This window comes from Beta vulgaris, chromosome 3 (assembly GCF_026745355.1).
Source record: "Beta vulgaris subsp. vulgaris cultivar EL10 chromosome 3, EL10.2, whole genome shotgun sequence".
Classification (NCBI taxonomy): Eukaryota; Viridiplantae; Streptophyta; class Magnoliopsida; order Caryophyllales; family Amaranthaceae; genus Beta; species Beta vulgaris.
The window spans coordinates 54,953,185-54,974,097 of NC_079204.1; the positions used below are offsets into that span (position 1 = coordinate 54,953,185).

The 20,913-nt window shown below is 32.6% G+C and overlaps 1 protein-coding gene and 1 long non-coding RNA gene across 2 annotated transcripts; both read left to right on the forward strand.

The window, feature by feature from the left end:
- Positions 1–5,427, forward strand: LOC104900760 (uncharacterized). Its single transcript, XR_791103.4, has 4 exons — positions 1–265; positions 369–520; positions 1,363–1,752; positions 5,215–5,427. It is a non-coding gene; the product is annotated as an uncharacterized LOC104900760 (long non-coding RNA).
- A 7,377-nt stretch (positions 5,428–12,804) lies between these two features.
- LOC104889622 (calmodulin-binding protein 25) lies at positions 12,805–14,077 on the forward strand. The gene has a single exon (XM_010674880.4). It carries the CDS (start codon positions 13,085–13,087, stop codon positions 13,799–13,801), a length of 717 nt encoding a protein of 238 aa, XP_010673182.2. The 5' UTR covers positions 12,805–13,084; the 3' UTR covers positions 13,802–14,077.
- The last annotated feature ends 6,836 nt before the right edge of the window (positions 14,078–20,913 follow it).

Here is a 20,913-nt window from a genome sequence, read left to right on the forward strand (position 1 = left end):
ACACATATTTAAGCATATTTGGTTCAGTATTTGTTTCTTACTTAAACGTAAAATTTAGATCAATTTTTTTTTGTAATTTCCAAAATATTAGCGCTAATCATATGCTTATGGCGGTAGAAGGAATTTTGGCATTCTAAACCTACTTTGGTTGAGGCTGAGTTATTCCTCACACATTTATCTAACTCTATTCTTCTTACCTTCAAAAACCACCACTGTAATTCATGCATGAAATTTGACGATCGGCTTCTCCCTCACACCGTCGTTGGTAAGATTGCAATTCAATCGGTTGGTTTTTATGAATTTGTATGCTTTGCAATTCAACCATTGTTGTTTGACCGTCGTTTCTTTGATAATCAAAATCTTCTCAGACATCTGTTCCAAAGAGAATAGAAGACGAAGAACCCATCCTTACGGAGTTACGCTTTGCATTCAATTACTCTAGATTCTACGCGTTTGACCTCGTCATCAGTCTAACGCAATTCACCGGTCCTTCATCTTGTAGAATTGCGCGTTTGAACTGGTAATTCTTCATTCCTCTCTTTATTCATGGTGTATATAAAATATTTTATGGACCTGTACATTACAGAACAGTATTCTTTATTCATTCCTCGCGTTTGAACTGTTTTGATTATTTTAGGGATTTATGTGTGCAATTTTCGATTTTAGTCGTTTTGTGTTGTATATAAAATATTCGATAATATCCAATTTTGCTTTCACTATATCTGAATTCTGTCTTAGTTGTGTTTAATTTGTTCTTTAAGCAATTGAATCACTTCTTAAATTATCGAATTGTTATGTAAAATATTCAATATCCCGATTAAGCGCAATACTGAGAGTTATTTGATTAATTACTAATTATAAGAAGGCCAAACCGACAGGATCAAGATTTAGAAATTTCTACATTACATAACAGTATTCATTAGGAAAGTTATCTACTTATCTTGACTGGCTCTTATTCATGAATACCAGTAGCCTTCCCATTTGCAATGAGAAAACACTGCAGCATTAATCTCATCACCTGTGAAAGTGAGTTTCATCAATTGCTTCTGACTCTCAGTGAGGCCGAGGGCAGGGCCTGCAATCTTTTCTGTCAGCAATAACAGCTTGTTTCTTATTCAGTTCTGCTTGTAAGTTAGCCTCAGCAACAAATCATAATAGGTACTGAGATATGATCCAAGGCTTGAATATTGGAGAAACCCTCGTTCAAATTTCTGACTTCCTGCTTCAGCAACTTTTGTTTTTGAGTGATATTGTGCATGCTGCAAAATAGAATATGATTATGCATTTTTCTCTGAAGTATCTGCTTTCCATATTTTAGCTGAAGCAAATTTCTCATTTTTTTCCATTAACAAATATTTCTAGATGTACTTGGCAAAGATACGCATGGGTATTTACGAGCTTATGGACCAGGAAAAAGCATTACAAAGCATTTTCAAGTCAAGCCTTCTCGAATTGATCTACATCAAGAGGTGGTTGAAGCTAAAAAGATAGCTGAACAAGCAGTTCAAGAAGCAAGAAATGACGCTGAGAATGCTAGAAAAGAGGCCAAGGATGCTAGAAAGGAAGCTGAAGAAACTAGGAAAGATGCTGAGTTTGCCAAGAATGAAGCCGAAAAAACCAGGAATGAGGTAGATCGAAAAATTGCTGCAAACAATAAGGTTTGGGAGAACAAGTTCAAGCGTATACTACAAAGTTTTGGGATAGATATGTTTCACGATAATGATTCCTCGAGTGATGGTTCTTCGACTTAAAGTAAGTACTTATCTTTCATAATAATAGAAATACTAATTTTAATTATTCCTGGAGTGCATTCCTCCTTTCTGAACCTACTTTCTTATATTTTCCTAGAGGGGATTTTAGGGTGTGATTGCTACTGCTTTTTGCTGTTGGTTTTGGTTTTGGAGGTAATACATTGGTATCATTGCACGTTTTGGGGTGATATTTGCTGCTGTATAATTGGTGTTATAATGGCTGATTATTGTAGACGTTTAGAGTGTATTCTGGAGGAAATGAAGTGGTTTTATGGGGTGAATTTTGTGGGTTTTATTGGCTGTTAATTTTGTGGGTCTTATAGCCGAATTCTACAAGCTGCTCCTGTCAACATTTTGGAGGAACTCACTGTAGTCTGCTTCTTACTTCTTAGCATTAACAAAGCAAAACAACCGAGTCCTTTAGCCTTCTCTTCAAGTCTAGGACTTGGCAAAGTGACTCCAACCGGACCTAGACGTGAATCGTACTTGATACCTGGTTTTTTACCCAAGCTGAGATTGACCTGCCCAAACAACACACCTGAAATTTGAATGGCTCAATCGATTAACTATTCAGTTAAAGTAATGGATTGTATAACCTTGATATGAATAACCCATTCCTCCTATAAATTTAGCATACTAAACAACTACGCCTATTATTTGGTTAACCCCAATTGCTGAGCTCCCAACTGACTTGATGTCGTATTATAGATACTCTGTTAGACCTAAGAGATACTGGAGGTAGTACTTTGCATGATTCCCTAACAAGAACTCAAGAAGTATAAAAATCATAAAAATATCGAAGCAATAGCATAGCAACATCTAATACTATAATTTCATGCCTTTTAATATCTATAAAGGCCTGATTATTGGTCTAATACATAGAAGTAGTTCCTAGGATAACTGAATTAATTAATTATTCAGATGACCTGACAATATTCATATTCGATCAAATTCTAGCAATATGTGTCTTACATCAAACTGCAAATAAATTATACAACCTCGATGTTTTCCTTCAGCTACAAACATTGTATAAGGTTATACTTATAACAGCCTATTTCGTGAATTAATCATTCTTCTTCACTTTCCATTTACCAACATCTCCACACTGTAAGCTTGCCTATTGCTACATCACTTTTGACTGCATTCTATCAGGTTCACATACACCAGGAGGTCTAGGGGGAAGAATACTAGATTATAGAATGAGCTGGCAGAATACTGGAGTGAAAGAGTGAGCTGGCAGGTGGTTAGTTACTATTATTCTAGTGGGTGCGGAAATTCAGGGAGTTGGATAGAGAAATGTCTGTCCAAGGGGCTGGTACTAAGGGTATGTCAATCTCTAAGCAGCCCCACAGAACTTCAGTAGGTAGTACGTACTTAGTCATGAGGTGTCCAAGTAAATAAAAAAAAAAGTACAATGTCGTAGCACTCCACTAAAATCCCTTAGAGAAGCATGCTTCCAATTATACATCTGTCTAATATAGTAGATACTCCAAGTGTCTACAGTCTAGACTCAAAACATCATCAACCAAAAGTTTTCCTGTTCATCTACCCTCAACTCCATGACAATGGAGCAAATAATTGCACATTGAGCAATTTGGTGCGCAAGATGCCCAATTAATTCCTTCCTGCTCAAGGTGCATATCTCGATGATCAAATAAAGCAAATGAGCATTGTCGCCCGGATTACAGGGCGATTACCCATCATTACCCACAGGAACTATGAATTATATATATATATCTTTGTTTCAATATCCCTAATAGAGAAGATAAGAATTCTACAGTTTCCACTTTATGCAAAGCATACATAATTAACTATTTTAACCCAGATACAGAGATTGTACACCAGCATATATATATATATATATATATATATATATATATATATATATATATGACCCATATTTGATACATCATACCTATTAAACATACCAGGAGACCAAGAAGAGGAGTTCCTTCAGGTCGGACAACATAAGCCCGCAAAAGGTTTGGATCCTGATTTAAGAAAAGAATAATGATCTGTCCTGCACCCATAAGAAACACATCAGTGGTGGTTTATCAACAACTTGCTAAACAGAATAGCATTGCATACACATGATAAAGAGAACTTTTGCCAAAAAAAGAGCTAAGAGTAAATTCAGGGAGATTGGTTAGAGAAATGTCTGTCCAGGGGGAATGTAGCTGACATTCTAGAATCTACTCTAGGATCTATAAATAAAGAGAGTAGGATAAGGAGAAGGGTATTCAGAAAAGTGTAAGGTGATAGACTTGGAGAGCTCACATTCCTCTCGAATGAGTGTGATAGTAATTGGTTCACTTCTTTGGTAAATCAATGCAATATCTAACTGGTTACTATAATTTCTATTAATATTATTTGATCATTGGCTGTTGGTAATTCTTAGCACCTATCTATTCATTGAATTTTGTAAAAGGGGTGGTTTACTACTGCTTTTTTGCTGTTGGTTTTGGAGGTGATACATTGGTATCGTTGCAGGTTTTGGGTGATATTTGCTGCTATATATTTGGTGTTATAATGGCTGATTACTGTGACGTTTAGAGGGTATTCTGGTGGAAATGAAGTGGTGTTATAGGGTAAATTTTGTGGGTTTTATTGGCTGTCAAAGGGGCTGGTACTAAGGGTATGTCAGTTGGACTTTTCTCTGAATGTTGATATTATACTAGCAGGTTCATCATCATAGAAAACAACAACCAAATCGCTCTGGCTTGTATGTGGAAGTGGTAATTGAGGACTTTCACTTACCATTTACAACATATCGAATATCCTAGCCTATACCATTGTTTTAGATTTGAGCAAATAACTGGGTTTTTTCTTATCTTCTACCCAAGTCAAGATCGTAATTCATAAGAACTTGTACTACTGTCAAGTAATAACTTATATACAATTGAAGAGTGATCACCATTTTAGAAATTTCCTTTTAATCTTCTTCTAGGGCATGAGAGATGTACAATTTGATATTATGCTTAAGAAGCTGACAAGGGTGTACATTTCCATTTAAGTTGGGATGCTAATATCAGTAGCTTCTGACGTTGAAGCAATATAATATCTGAAATCATGCAGATACCAAAGATGTTGCATTGACAGCCTTCAGCTTCTTATGAAGAGCATTGACAGCCTTCAGCTTAGAGCCTCCTCCATTAGTGTTGATTGGGAAAACACAATCTGTCTTGCTTTTTTCACAAAATTAAAACCTTTATGTGAAATGCTTAATTTGATATGTAAATAAAACTCAAAGTTGGAAGGCATTCAATTTTCAATATGTGTTTGATCAACTCTCATTTTGAAAAGGAAATATAGTAAAAGAAAGAGGATCCTTGTAGACATAGAGAATTCAACCAGACACTAATATTGTTAATGCATTTTTTTTGGTTCTTAATTTGTGTTCGATCAAAGCAAGATTAATGGATGTCACTATAGTATTTTAACAAATTTTTTTGATTTGTTACAGATTGGAGAAAGAGGGTACATATTATCAAGCACAAGACACATTCTTAGTTACAATTAAAGTACTATGTAGTTTATAATTTTTCTATGTAAAAAGAATGGAGAATATTGTGTTTTTATTTAGTTGCCATGGAACTTTTTATTTCAAGTACATTTTAATGTAAAGATATTAGAAATTTTATATTAATAATAATATTTCGTTATTCCATATTAAAAATTATGGTTTACTATATATTTATTTGCACAAAAATATATATTTGGCATATGAAATTGGTAACATATATAAAATCGTGTACTCTCTTTCTTGCCACGGGAGATCTTATGCATACTGAATTGGTTAGCCATGAGAAAAAATTGTAGTCAAAGATTTGTTAGCCACAGTAAAATTCATGGCAAAGGGATTATTTTAGCCACAATAGTACTTGAGTCAAAGGCTTTGCAGCCACGGTAATACTCGTGGCAAAGGATATTTTAGCTACGGGAGTATTCGTGGCATACATTTCACTTTACGCCACACCCTCTATTTTCCCGTGGCAAAATCTTAGCCACGGCCACTTGCGCCACGGGAGTACTTTCCAAAATTCCCGTGGCTAGATTACATAGCCACGGGTTCCTTTAACTTGGGCCACGATTCTTACCGTGGCACAAGTGGCAATTTGTTGTAGTGGGTGGCTGAAACTGATTAGGTAGCAGCTGAAACTGTTAAGACGCTGAAACTGATAAGCTAGCTGATTGCATAACTTGTTTGATAAAATTACGTATGACTGTAGTTGAAATATCTTCTTAGGCTTAAAAAAATCAGCACCCGATCTCAAACGCTATATTTTACTCCAACTCAATTTCAGTCAAGTTTTGGACTTAAATTTTATTTAAGTTCCTCCACCAGGCCAAACACCAATAATCATATAAGGTAACTTAAAATTGTAGCACCTTATCATTTAAGTCACCAGAAATGGTTCCCCAAACAGGACCTAATATGAACCCTTTGATTTTAAAATATATGGGTCAAATACAACTCTACCTTGTTGAGTTTCGCTAAAATTAATTCTAAAGGATTTGAATCCCACTCCACGAGTGAAATTGAGAAGGATAATATATTATCATAATCTTTTGCAAAGGTAATAATTTGATGGAAATATATATATAGTTATACTACTATATCCTTAATAAACTAAGTGTATGTTACTCAATCCTCACTCATAGTAGTACTAATTAAACAACAAATAACATAAATTATGGTTTCTTTGTTTAGTTGTTTCTCTTACAAATTTCTGAAACTTAATTTCATACCAAACTTGTTCTTAAGAAGTGGACAAATGACAACTAAGGTTTGTTATCCTTAACTTCTTTTTTTTTTTTGATGTTATCCTTAACTTATTATTTATTAATATAGGTTTTTGCATATTTAAGTTAAACTACCCATAAGCTAAGTTTAGCTAATTAAGTAATTAAATTTAGGAAAAAAAATTCAACAAAAATAGCCAGATAAACATAGTCTAATCCACGATTTTTGCATAGTTAGGCTAGATAATCAACACTAATATGTTCACATCCTATCAAGTGAGCTGTCATCAAGAACTTGATGATGTAAAAGACAAGTCTTCATCATTGGTGTTGTGGTGCATTTTGAAGAATGATGATGACCTTACAATAATATTATTTTTAAATATATAGATAACATATCATTCTCGTGTTTTTAAATAGTTAGACTTTGTATTTTTATGGTTAAATTTGAACATTGACCATAATTTTTTGCCAACAAATATGTCTAATAATTACAATTTGTGTATGTAAATAATATTGAACTTCCTTCGTTTTCTTTTAAATGAAACGAAGAATCTTTGCACGAAGATTTATAGAAAAGACAGATTAAAAAAAAAACAAGAGAGAGACCCATGTAATGAATAGCGAGAATGAGAAATAGATCGAAAGAAGTATCAAGTATAGTATCGTTTTATTTATTTTGAAATGGTTTAAAATAATAAGTATTTCATTTATTATATAACAAAGGCAGTATGTGTGCCAATGAATTATTTTAAGATATTATTAGTAAATCTTTTATATGGTTACAATTTAAAACAAGGAGATGGAGTATAAATATCAAGTGGGTTAGGCTTGCAAAAATCCAAATTAAGGGCCCAACATAGGCGTGGGCTACGACCTCGATCTCCCATAAACCCCAACAAAACTTGGCCTACAAGGCTACACTATGTCTCCAATGTGGAAGAAACAAATAACAAATCATAGCTATTAGCTAGTATCATAATCATACCACAAATTTTAAAATTAAAATCTCAATGACGAAATACTTTATCAGTTTCATAATATTCGCCATATTTCTCATAGTGAGAAGTTTTACATTCCTTGTTATACTTTTTTTTGGGCAATAAACTCTCTCTATCTCTCCTCTCATATGGATCCCTTTTTCTTTTTACTGTTTACCTTTTTCTTTTCGAAAAAGTACCTAGCAGTATGTGAATTAAGAAATGTAGCGAGTAATATAAAACTGAGAAAGTACAAATCTTTCATTTTCAATCTTTTATTAGAACTTTTTACTCCCTCTGTTTCATTATAATTGTTACACTTATATTTTTCACGCATGCCAAATGCAAAACTTGATGATATATCTCTAGTTTTGTATTTATAAAAATTATAATAAATATATATTACTATAATACATACTAAGATGAATTTAACAAGATCCCACATGACTATGTTTTTATTCACGTATAAATTACAAATGAGAATTAAAATGCAATTCGTGAATAGTATAAAATGTCAAAGTGTAAGAATTAAAATGAAACAAAGGGAGTATAAACATTGCACGTCACATATCTCATCATATCACCAAAAAAAAACCCACGTCATCGCTTCCGCATGTGATTTCTCTTCCATTGCTCATTTGCTCCCAATTATTTTTGGTACTTAATTATCATCTTTTTATCTCTTCGTTTGTGGGCCCATTTTAATAAAGTAAAGTTTATATTTTCTTAGCTCATGACCCCACATTTAATCTAGAAAGTAAGGAATATTATTGGACCCTCATCCTTCTAAGAATTTTGTTAAAGGTAAAATAAATTCATTATTAATTTATCGTCACTTTTTGTTCCCTTTCTTTTTTTATTATTATTATCTGTGTTTTTTTTACTATTTATTTATATTTGAAAAATTAAGTGCTACAATTTCAAATGTGACTTTTTTATCAATTCCCGAAAAAGCATATAAATAAAAATTTAACTACAAGTTATTTTATTTGTTATTCAAGAAATGGTCCGGGTGCATTTAAATAAACTTTATAGATATATAAATTTATCGTATTGACCATAATAAAAATAGTTTTTGATAGTTGATTGATGGAAACAAATAATTGTTGAGACTTATATTTGAAAAGTAATAAACCATTTGTCTTAATATCTAAAGCAATGATTGATTTTGGAAATACAGTATTGAAGTCGACACATAGTATTTTTTTCTTAACACAAGAATAATTCATAGAATATATATGTATGAGTTCATATGAGCTTCATAGCCTATAACAATAGTATAGTAATAGCTCTTTTATTGAGCATGTGACAGCTTATTGATGTTGACAATACTACAAAGATCCTAGAATTGAGTCTTATATATTTTACCACAGGGATCTCATAAATTCCTCTCTACTGGAGTGTAATTACTTTTCGCGTGGATTTGGCAAACGTTCGAGACATATTCACCCTTTGTCCTCTAAGATAGGTATGTTGATGTATCTTTACATGTTTAACAAAAAGAAAGCATCACATTGCTTCTTTTTTATTCATCTTACCAAATTAATCTTATGTTCCCAAATTCTTAGCTTGTTCCACAAACTTATGATAACAAGATTTGAATTTTATAAGTCTTCACTTATAAATCATAACACTAGCTTTATTTTTTTTGTTATAAGAAAGAAAAACTAGGTACCGCACGTTTCTAATATAGGACTAGTCTACAACATTCTTTCGGATGATGAAATTAGAAGAAGAAAACCAATATAATAGAGAGGAAACCTCGTGACCTTTATAAGCCATGAAATCTGCCGCTTGATTCGCTTCTCTAAAATAGTGGTTGAACGAAACTTATGAAACATTCTCCAGGTCTTCAATCGAATCACAACCGAACCAGAAAATTCCGATCCCACGATATCTTTCAACATCTCCTAATTATAGAATTGATATCCACAAGATTTTCCCCTTTGATTTTAAAAGAGGAAATATTGAGAAACCTAGCTGCCTTCACACCCCAAGCTTCAACTTGAAGAATAGAACAATTAGACGACAAAGCCATAGCATCAGCAAGACAAAGACCTCCCAAATGATCCCGGATAGTGAACCCAAAGGAAGCTTTTACCATTTGAAAACTTTCAACCATCAAAATTAAGCTTAAAGGCATGTTCAGGAGGGGTAACCCAAGCAACTTCCACATTCTTTAATTTATAGGAATAGAAGGAGAAACCTTCAAAAAGCTATCCAACAAATTACCTTGAGCTTGAGTTTTATGGTTCCGTTGTATTTAAAAATGGTAATGATGTTACTTAATTAAAATTTTACACTGTTTGCATATTGCTCTTTAACTATAATATAAATATTATTGAATTATTTGAATATTCTATAGATACTAATATTAAAGTTATGTATTAACAATCATAAAATCGAAGTGTTGTAATTTTTTAAAATCCGAAAGAAAAACAGTTGATCTCTATAGACATCTCAATAGGGAGTAAAAATCATGACCGACTAAAAGGAGGCAAGGGAGCACTAAGCCACTAACTAACCAACTACGAAAAGAAAAAAATTGCAATAAGATAAACAAATTAGCTCTTTTATTGATGTGGACTTGCCAAAGGCATCTTAGAAAATATTGATCATCACTGATAAACAGGACAATATTTCATTGATAACAACTCATAAAGCCATGAGAATCACTCGTTGAACCTTTTACTGGATTCCATTTATTTGATATAGATCATGCCAAATTAAACTTCACCATATATTTGTGTGATATCTTAATTTAATTGGTTTTGTTTGTTTAACTACAATCATTGTTTTATTTAGAATAAAATACAGGATTGTCAAGTTTAATTTATCAAGCCATTAGTAGCCAACACATCAACTATTACCCTAGGCCTCATTTTCTTACATTGTGAGAAATTAAATTGACTGAATTAAACCAAACCAAATTGATAGAAATTAAATTGTAGAGAAAAACTGAAATGAAATTAACGAAAATGAAATAAATTAAACTGAAAGTAAATTCAAAAAAAGGCCCAATGATGATAAGATTATCATTACCAATAGTCAAAATGTACCAATTATATATATTTACTTGGATATTTAAAGATACTATTATCCAAAATGTACATTGGCACGTATAAAAGTCGAACTAAAATTTGTTAAGAGTAAAACCCACATGTGAGTTAGGAATAATTGTCCCACATTGAAGAATTAGAGAGAATGACTAACACATACATTGGTCGGTTACTCCACCTATTACCAATCGATTTTAGAATGGAACTCTAGACCTTACTAGGGAAGATGGAAAAGCTCACCACTTAAGTCAACCCCGATATCTGAAGTGGACTTGTGTATGGGCCCAATGATTTTTATCAAAATTAATACTCCATCCGTCGAGTTTGTCTTGTAAGAGACCGCCTACTTTTAAATTAAAATTAGGCAATGCTAAGCCCAATATTAAAGCCCAATAGTGACTAGGTTAACTTATTTCGGTCACTAGTTTAATCCATTTAGTTACTAGGTCTACTTTTATATTATAATTAGACCGTCTCTTTTAATAATTTTTGCCCTCCGTCCCAATTTATTTGCTACATTTTGCCATTTAGGTGTGTCCCAATTTATTTGTTACATTTGTAACTATTTCCATATATAGTACATAGGTCCCACACTTTATTTACAAATTTGCCATCACTCCCTCCTTGGTTTTTGTAAATATTTCCATATATAATACATAAGTCCCACAATTTACCTATTTGTTTTTTTTGTTAATTCTTGTTATGGCAATGGTCCCCACTCCCTCCTTGATCTTTGTGATAAAGCAAATGTAGCAAATAATTTGGAACGGGCGAGTATTTCAAATTTGAAGGCAGTCATTTTGAAGGCAACAGTTAGGTAAAATAAGACTAACATTTTGCTGCTGACTTCATTTAATGTAATTTTGACTTTAAAATTTAAACAACAGAATTTGCATAATTTATATTAGTATGAGTAAAAGCTACTGGCTAGTCTAGGAATAGTTTACGCGTAGACGAATAGCGACGAATGACGACGCGGCATGACCGTCAAACTATCACTGTACCGACTACACTGCTACCCGCACAACTTGTTTTCTTGCTATTTTTGGTAGTAGTGAACATTAGATCTTTAAAATGACTATAGTATCTTCAAATCATGAAAAGATTATGAAATGACTATAGTATACTAGTAGTGTTATTCATAATGGTATGCAAAAATAGAAATAATGACTATAGTATCTTTAAATCATTTATCTGCTTTTAAATAACGTGTCAAGGAATGATACTGCAATAATAATGGAATGGAGGAAGATCACGTTCTTTTAGGCACAATTTCAGTTCACTTAAGTTGATCTACTTTTAGTTCATGTTTTTTCTTCTCACAGTTTTAGTTCAATTTATTTTTGTTATAACTTACTACAGTTCAAACCAGAAGAGATAAGGTCGAAGTATACACATACACAACTAGTGCCAACCAATAACTAAAATAGTCAACTAAAAATTACCAATATCTAAGTGATTATTATAACATATTTTAGAGTTTCCAAAATATCTTGAAATCGATTCTCATCCTTGACAAATTGAAAATCTCTTTACTCCGTATTTGGATCCTCTAAAGTTGTAAAATAACTCTACAAAGTACTACAAAGTAGAGTTTGAACAATATCAACCATTAAATAACAAAATAATGGCTCATATAATCTCTTTTCAAAACCCGCCTTATTTTTTCTCATCAAAATCCACCATCTAATTCTCTCCTCCCACCAATACGAGCCTAATTTTAAAAGGTATGGTTTAGAGGTTATTATGGATTGGGTCACGCCTTAAAAAAAGTTACCCATTTACCCATTGGTCGGACCGGGCTAAAATTCGGGCCAATCTTTGTGTCCTAAGCCCGCTGTTTCGGGCCAAGATTGGACCAGACTCGACCGCGGACCTAAAAATTCTTCTCGAACCCGCCCAAAAATCGAACTAGGCTGAAGTTGATCAGCTCTAATATAGTTCAAATACAACTCTACCTTATAAAGTTTCACTAAAACTCTAGAATATCCAAACTCCTCTACTACTCCCCTAACATATCAATATCTCTCCTAAATAAAAATTACTAAAACTAGTCAACACTATAAAAGCAACAAACTAGTAACTTTTTTTTTTTCCCTTTTGTTTGAACATGATGTGAGCAAAATATCAAGTGAAAAAACTAACCATGGTTAAAAAAATCTTACAAAAACTTTGTACGGACAAATAAAACCAGAGTACGTGTCCCAAGAAACGCGCTTATATGAACCCCACACCTACACCGTCCTATTTATTCCCCTCTCTTCTTATAAACTCCATCTCTCCCTCCTCATACTTTCTCCTTCATTTCCTTCTTCACTAATCTCAAATCTTTTCAACACTTCTTATCTTCATTCTTCCAACCTCACTTTTTTTTGACTTAAAAGACTCATTTATTAACTTCCATCAATCCCACATTTCTTCTCTACTTTGACTCAATTTTTTCCATCAATTTAACCTCCAATTATACCTTATATAATGCTTCTATAGTTTCATACAAATTCATCATATTTTCTCTTCATCTATTATTTCCTCACAAATTTCCCAGTAAAAAATGGCTTCATCTGATAACTTGATTGCGAGTAACGAAACGTGGGCGTTTCGTTCTACATTCGATAACTCATGGATATCCGAAGCATTTGCTCGTGATGCAGATATACTAACTAAAGCTCTTCACAAATCGATATGCAACAACAACAACAATAACAACAATAATAGTAATAATAATAACAATAACGTTTCGGACGTTGACGTTTCGTACGCGGAACTTTTTAGCGTCGAAACGCCGTCATCACAGCGACAAACACAGAGTTTTTCCAGCTCAGGAGGTGGTTCTGAGACTGAAACCGTTTCGAAACGTACGACGTTTCGAAACGTTGCGCCTCCGAGTGGGAAGATCACGAAACGTAAGTCTCGCGCTTCGAAACGTTCTCCTACAACGTTTATAACGGCTGACCCGGAGAATTTTAGACAAATGGTTCAACAAGTGACTGGGGTTCGATTTAACTCGAGTTCGGTTTCAGGTCAAGTTGGATCGATACTTAAACCGGAGCCTCAAAGGCCGGTTGGAGTAGTGAACCGGTTACAAACCGGGTGTGTTTTACCTACACTTGACACGTCAGCTTTTTTCTTGGATCATAATCAACAACAAGTTATGGGCCCGGGTTTGGTTGAGTTTGGGCCGCCTGCAGTGGTGGGTCAAGGTGGTGGTGGGCCGAGGATGGATTTTGATGGGTTTACTGGGTTCCCAACTTTGGAGTCATGGAATTAGGAAAAAAAAAAAAAAAAGATAGGTGACATAGTTAGGTATTTCTGTTTTATGATATGTTTTTTTGAGTATCTCTTTTTGTTAAAAAAAAAAAAATCTTCCCATTTTTAAATGGGTGTTTCTCAGAGGGATATTTAGATAAGAATAGTGGGGTTTTGTTAATATTTCGGAGTTTTTTTAGTTGATGGGTTAAAGTGTAATGTAGTTTAAATTTATGGACCTTATGATGTTAAATTTTATGTACTTATTATAATAATAGTCGTTTATTTTGATCAAGTATCTTGGTTGTTATAAATAATTCATTGACTGTTCCGATTTTAATGTATCAGAGCTCACAAAAATAAATCGATTTGAAAAATATTTGGATTGTTAATTATCGATTTTTGAGTTATAGCTTGCTTGAGACAAAAATTGAGGTGACCAATGATTTGAAATTGAATTGACAGTTATCCAAGCCTGTATTATTTTGATTTGAAATGAATTGACTAAACTTTGCCTAATTTGTCTATTTCGATTTTATTTTTTTATATTTTTGCATTGATCAATAGCGCGTTTATAAAACATCTAATGATCTACATTATAATGTGGTAATTGTGTTTATGCTCATTTGTTTGCTTAACTGAATCCTCTCGAGTGAAAAAATGAGCTACAAAATCAAATTCACGTAATATGCATATGACAAATGTAGATGTATACGAAAAAAAGTTATAATTATATCTTGAAAATTTGAGCTACAACAAATACATTTAATCTTTTATGCCATATATAGGTACCACATATATTAGATCTATATTTGTCCTATTTTCTAGTGAGGATTGATAGCTATAGGATCATATGAAAAAAGAGTAATAAGAAGGATAAAAAAGATGGTAATAATAGTCAATTAATGGTACTTACGTATCTAAAATGTCAACTTACCGGTCATCCTAATGATTAGTAAATGCTTCATTTAGTTGCAACACTTTGATTTTTGCCGAATAATAGTCGTTTCTTTTGAACAAGCAACTTTTTTGTCCGTAAGTACTTTATTGATTGATTCGATTTTGATTTATTAGCACTCACAAAAATAAATCCGACATGAAAAAAATGGATTACTAATTACTCGACTTTTGAGTGATAGCTTGAGAAAAAAATGAGTTATCCATCGATTTGAAATTGAATTGACATTCTACAATCCAAAAATTTTGATTTGAAATGAGTTAATCAATCTTTGCGTGATTGGTCTATTTTGATATTATTTTGTTTTATTGCATCGATCCATAACGCGTTTGTAATATACTAATATGTATATATCCTGATCTGATTATGATGTGGTATATCATAAATCGTTTCGTGCTCATTTGTATCTCTTTTAATCTATTTCTTTGCTTATTTAAATACTTTTGAATGAGAACATGAGCTGCAAAATTACATTCACGTACTATACCTATGTTAATGTAGTTGGGTTCATAACACCTGCACAACACCAAACTATTTGTTGATCTTTTATGCCATGGGTACCAAATATTTTAGATCTATATTTGTCCGATTTGATAGTGATGATAGCTACAGGATAGTATGAGAAAAGAGTAACAAAAAGGATAAAAGAGACAGTAATTATAGTCAATTAGCGGTACTTACGTATCTTAAATGTCAGGTTGTCGGTCATTAGTGATTAGTAAATACTTCTTATGATGTTTTTGTAATTGTAACAATTTGATTTTTGACGAGTATTTATATAGTCGACTTTTGGCATATTTAATGCAATTAATCATGTGAGATCATATTATGATTTTTATCAATATATATATATTTTAAAGATGTGAATAACTTTCAAATAAAATTTACTTATAGGCTCCGTTTGGTAGGGCGTAAAATATTTTCAGTGTAAAATGATTTTCATGGAAAACAATTTACAATGGAAAACATAATTCCAAAATTAGTTTTCCGTTGTTTGGTTCGATGTAAAAAAAATGATGAAATGAAAGGAAAATGAAAGGGAAAGTAAGGAGGTAATGATAGGAGTGTACAAAAGAGAGAAGGAAAATAGTTTTCCCTCATTTTGAAAGGAAAATGGTTTTCCATCATTGGGAGAGTAATTTTACCCCAAGGGAAAATGGTTTTACACTCTTTTGTCAACCAAACAATGTAAAACTGAAAATAGATGAAAACAATTTTCCGGGAAAACGTTTTACACCCTACCAAACGGAGCCATAATTAAAAAAAACTGGCAAAGTATTGTATCAAGAAACATAAAATTGACTGGGGTAAAAAAAGAGAGTAAGAAGTAGTAATTAATGTAAATATATGCTGAACACTTTCCACCAAACTATTTTGACTTTCTATAATATGATATTTAAGGGGTGGCAATGATGCGAGTTGAGTTCGAGTTTGAGCTAGCTCGACTTGATTTGTTAGCATTTCGTGTCGAGTTTGAGTGAGTTGAGCTCACTCGAGTCGAGTTTTATCCGGGCATTAACTGAGTTGATTTCGAATAGCTTGCAAGGTTCTCATGTTAAAAGCAACAATAAGATACTCCCTCCGTCCCAAAATATAGTTCCCATTTCCCTTTTTTCACGGTAATTTATGCAAGTTGGGATAGTAAAGATTTTTTGTTTATTTAAATAAATGTTGTATGGCAAAAGATGATTTTAGGAGAGAGAATGGAGATAATTGGTGAAAGAGCATTAATTGTAACATTTTGGTTGAATAAACAAAGGAAAAAACAAAGTTCAAGAAGCAAATAAATAATGGGACACGTTTTTTCTAGGCAAATTACGGAAAAATGTGGAACTAAATATGGAAATGGGAACTATATTTTGGGACACCCAAAATGGAAATGGGAACTATATTTTGGGACGGAGGGAGTAAAAAATATTGAATTTAGGTATTTTGCTAATGATTTTTTTTATTAGGAAATTAAGTCAGCCAAAGAGCTAACAAGGCTACTAGCCTGTAGGAAACACCAGGCTACTAGCCTGTAGGAAACACCAACACATTGTGTGGTAAAGGCATGCATAGCATGCTAAGAAAATACCCCAGCATAATGCTGGGGGAAAAGATCGAACCCTTGACCTCAGGGGCCAAGGGGGAGCGCTCTACCCACTTGAGCTAACTCCTATTCTTAGGTATTTTGCTAATGATAATTGGGTATTCGAGCTTCTCAAGAGTTTCCTGGTCGAGCATCGAGTTTCTCAACTGTATTCACACACATCTCAAGTCGAGCTCAAGTTCAATTTGAGTTCACCGAGTCAAGTTTTGATCGAGTAACTCGCGAGTTGTCTCATCTCATTGTCACCCCTGAATTATATAATAAATTCAATGAGAATTTTCAAAATACTTAGCAGGTACTTCCTCCGTCCCATTTTATAGTTCTCATTTCATTTTAGGCACGGGAATTAAGAAAACAATAATTATGATGTATTCCCTCCGTTTTTTATTAGTTTACCCCTATTCTTTTTTGGATGTTTCTTATTAGTTTACCCACTTCTTTTGTTTCTATTTTTGGAATGAGATCATTAACTTTTTATCACAAATACATTCAACTTTAATATAAAATAATAGTTTTTCTTTCTTTCTATGGCCCACAATATTATTTCTCCTAAAACTCTATGCAAAAAAAGGGTAAAGTAATAAAAGACCGAAAGGAGTACTTGCATAGGGAGGAATTGCTTTTTTGAAATTATCGTCAATTCGTCATAAAAAAATGAAAACATTAAATAGGTGACATATGAAAAGAGGAGAGAGAGAGAGTAAAAAAATATTTTTTTTTTATATAATTAACCAATGAAATTGAAGGAGCATTAAATGAGGTGTCAAAAAATTATGTGAAAAAGCGAAGAAAGAGAACAAAAAGTGATGTTTTAAAATGAAAACAAAAGATATAAAAACAGCATTTTGAGACATCCGAATAAAATACAAGAACTACAAAATAGGACGGAGGGAATAACCAGCAATCTTTCAAAAGGAATAAAAAAACTAGCAGTACTATTGAGAAAGCCTTGGTAACCAACTGTTTGAGTCCAAAAAAGACTCAAACACTCACATTGGTACCATTATAACCTGGTATTGGTATCACATTGTTATCAGGATTGGTACCAAGCAACCTTACTTTGGTATCAAAATTTTCGGACAATGTACCAATCTAACCTAGCATTGGTACCAAACAACACGCGAGTGAAATTTCCAAAGCTTAAAATGACCAAATTGCCCCTGTTTGAGTCTCCTAAAAGACTCAAACGGTTGGTTGCCTAGACAAACTCCAGTACTATTAGTACTACCTTTTAAGTTTTACCTATAACTTGTTACTTGTTCTTTCCTTGCGTATACAATAATTGAGAGCAATTCTGGCACACGTAACGCCAATCAAGACGATATTGAAGGCTTTGAAGCTAATGATATGTTGATGACATGGTAATTGATAAAAATGAAATGATCGATTTTTACCAAACTTTTAAGCTACGGTTGCCTATTGAATAAGGTAGCATATGCCATATGGAGTGATGTAATAGATGGTATCTTTGGCGCCTCAAATCACAGAGTTCCAATCTGCAATGATATTGATGGCCATTTTGCCATTGGCATCTTTTTTATCTATACAAATATATTAAAAGGCGTGCGAAAGAACGTCTATGTGCCACGTAGCGCTTTCCCTAAAGTTTTAGTTCATGTAATCCATGTACATTAAAAAAATTTAGAAATTGCATAGTATAGGATTTGATCCCAAGACCTCAAGTACATATACTAAAGTTTTAACCACTAGACTAAGTTATATTTAGTGTTATTATCATAAGGTATTATATTAATAAATGAAATTTTTTCTTACCCGAGGCATAGCCCGGGCCTAATAACTAGTTTTTTTTTTTAAAATAAAGTAATAAGAAATCCTGATAAGTTGAAGAAATAAAGGAGATCCCAAATTATTAAGCGTGAGAATTGATTCTTTGACCTCCTGAAACTTGGAGGAAAGCTTTAACCACTAGGTTATCCCTTATTCTCGTATTTTTTTTTATTCTTTCGCCTGGATTTTCTTTAGGTAAGGGATGTACAACAAGTCAACAATACTATCTTCCATACCTAAATACTTTTATGTCATTTTCTTTTTGCTATTTATTAATGTAATACCAAGTACTACTTGGTTTAATGATTTGGTTTGTATCTCACAACATTGAGGTTGTGGGATCAAACCCTACTAGAAGCACTTTGGGGATGAGATTTTCCCTTACCATTTCCCTACTTCCAAGGGGTTTTTGCTTGCAAAGTCGGGTCGGGTTGACCTGAGTGAGGTTTCAGTCCGGTTAGGACACCTTCTCCTTACCTTACAAAAATTATTAATGTATTTATGAACTTTAAATATATTTTATTGCATATTACAAATATTAATAAAGTATTTATTGAGATGAATCAGATAATACCTCACATGACTATATTTTTTCTTATATATTAAGAAAAATTTGGAAGATTCTCTCTTATTGTAAAAAGAGTCAGAATTTCAAGTGGGTAAAAAAATCATAGGAAGTATTAAATATTGTTCAGTAAATCATGGCTTTTATGCACTAATATGAAGATAAAAATAAGCCCGGCTCCAAATTTTAAATGCAAATTTGTAAATTAATTCCAAGCTAAGTTTAATCTCAAGCTTGATCTATTTATAAATATAGGATTTTTCTAACCTGTGTTATAAGGCATAGGTTAAGAATTTCAAGATTTCATTAAGAAAAGTATATAATACAACAAATTTCTATTCGGAAATAATAAATAAGAATAAATATTGAAGATTGGTTGGATATTGAAATGCAAACTTTTTGTATAATTCTCTTAACCTATAACTTGTGCGATAGGTTAGGAAATCCTTTTAATATATCTATCATAAAAGTGAAGTACATTTTATATTTAGTATTACACTCTAAGTACACTTAGAATCCCAAATAGTCTTATAATGAATGAAGTTGCTTAATTCTATGTGACAGAGATTAATTAGGCTAGTTCCTTTATATTATTAACATGTACTACTTCTAGTATATTTGTACAAGTCAAAGTAATGGTCATAATGTTTTACAAGATCAGAATGACAATTCATTGACCTTGACTTTGCTTTAATACAACAAGTGGCTTAGTGGTGTTTGGTGGTACAAGATAAATGTACCAAACTTAATTAGTTAACATGGTATATAAGTTGAATGAAATAGTATTGTTTACTATAAACGTACATAACCCTCCTCTACCGTGTTTAATGTACGGTCTTAATTATTAATTGGGAGTAATATTTATGTAGGATGATGTCATTATGATTCATGACAACGTAACTCACATTTCCTTTAGAATTAAATCAACTCGACTCAAAAGGAAATATATCGATTATAATAAAAGAAAACAATTTTGACTAAATAGAATATATACTTTTTTTATGCATATGAGCCACGAAGACGGTAAAAAGTACAAATAAGGGGAGGAGGAATTCGAAACTGTGACCTATCGTTCATAGTACCTCAATCTTAATAGGTCAGGCCGAGACATCCTTGGTAAATAAAATATATACTTTGATTTCGAACTAAATTCACTAAGAATTGGATCTTGCATAGGATTTAACTTCATCGAGTTAGTATCCCGTGCGATGCTCCGGGTTACTATTTTTCGTAAATTTTTGTCTGGTGAGGACAAAATTAACGTCATGAAAAAAAATGGCTTAACTTTCTACAAAAAAAAAATGGCTGAATTAAGAGTTTATGTTTACAACGATCTCTTGTTATTACCATTAAAGTGTTAGGGATTTAACTACTTGTATAAGTTTTTAAATAAGCTATAACCAATTATTAGGTACGAGCTTTGTCCCGGGTAAGGTAAACTTTTCATTTATTAATATTGTACTTTAAAATGATAACACCAAATATTACTTGGTCTAGTGGTTAAGATTTTAGTATACAAACTTGAGGTCATGAGATCAATGCCTATACTATGCAATTTCTAATTTTTTTTATTGTGCATGGATTAAATGAACTAAATACCCTTAGGCAAAGAGCGCCACATCTTTTGTCAAAAAAAAAAAAAAAAAAAAAAAGAGCGCCACATGACACATTCCTTGTCTAGGAACGCCTTTCAATATATTTATATAGATTTTAAGACATTATTGTTTTTTA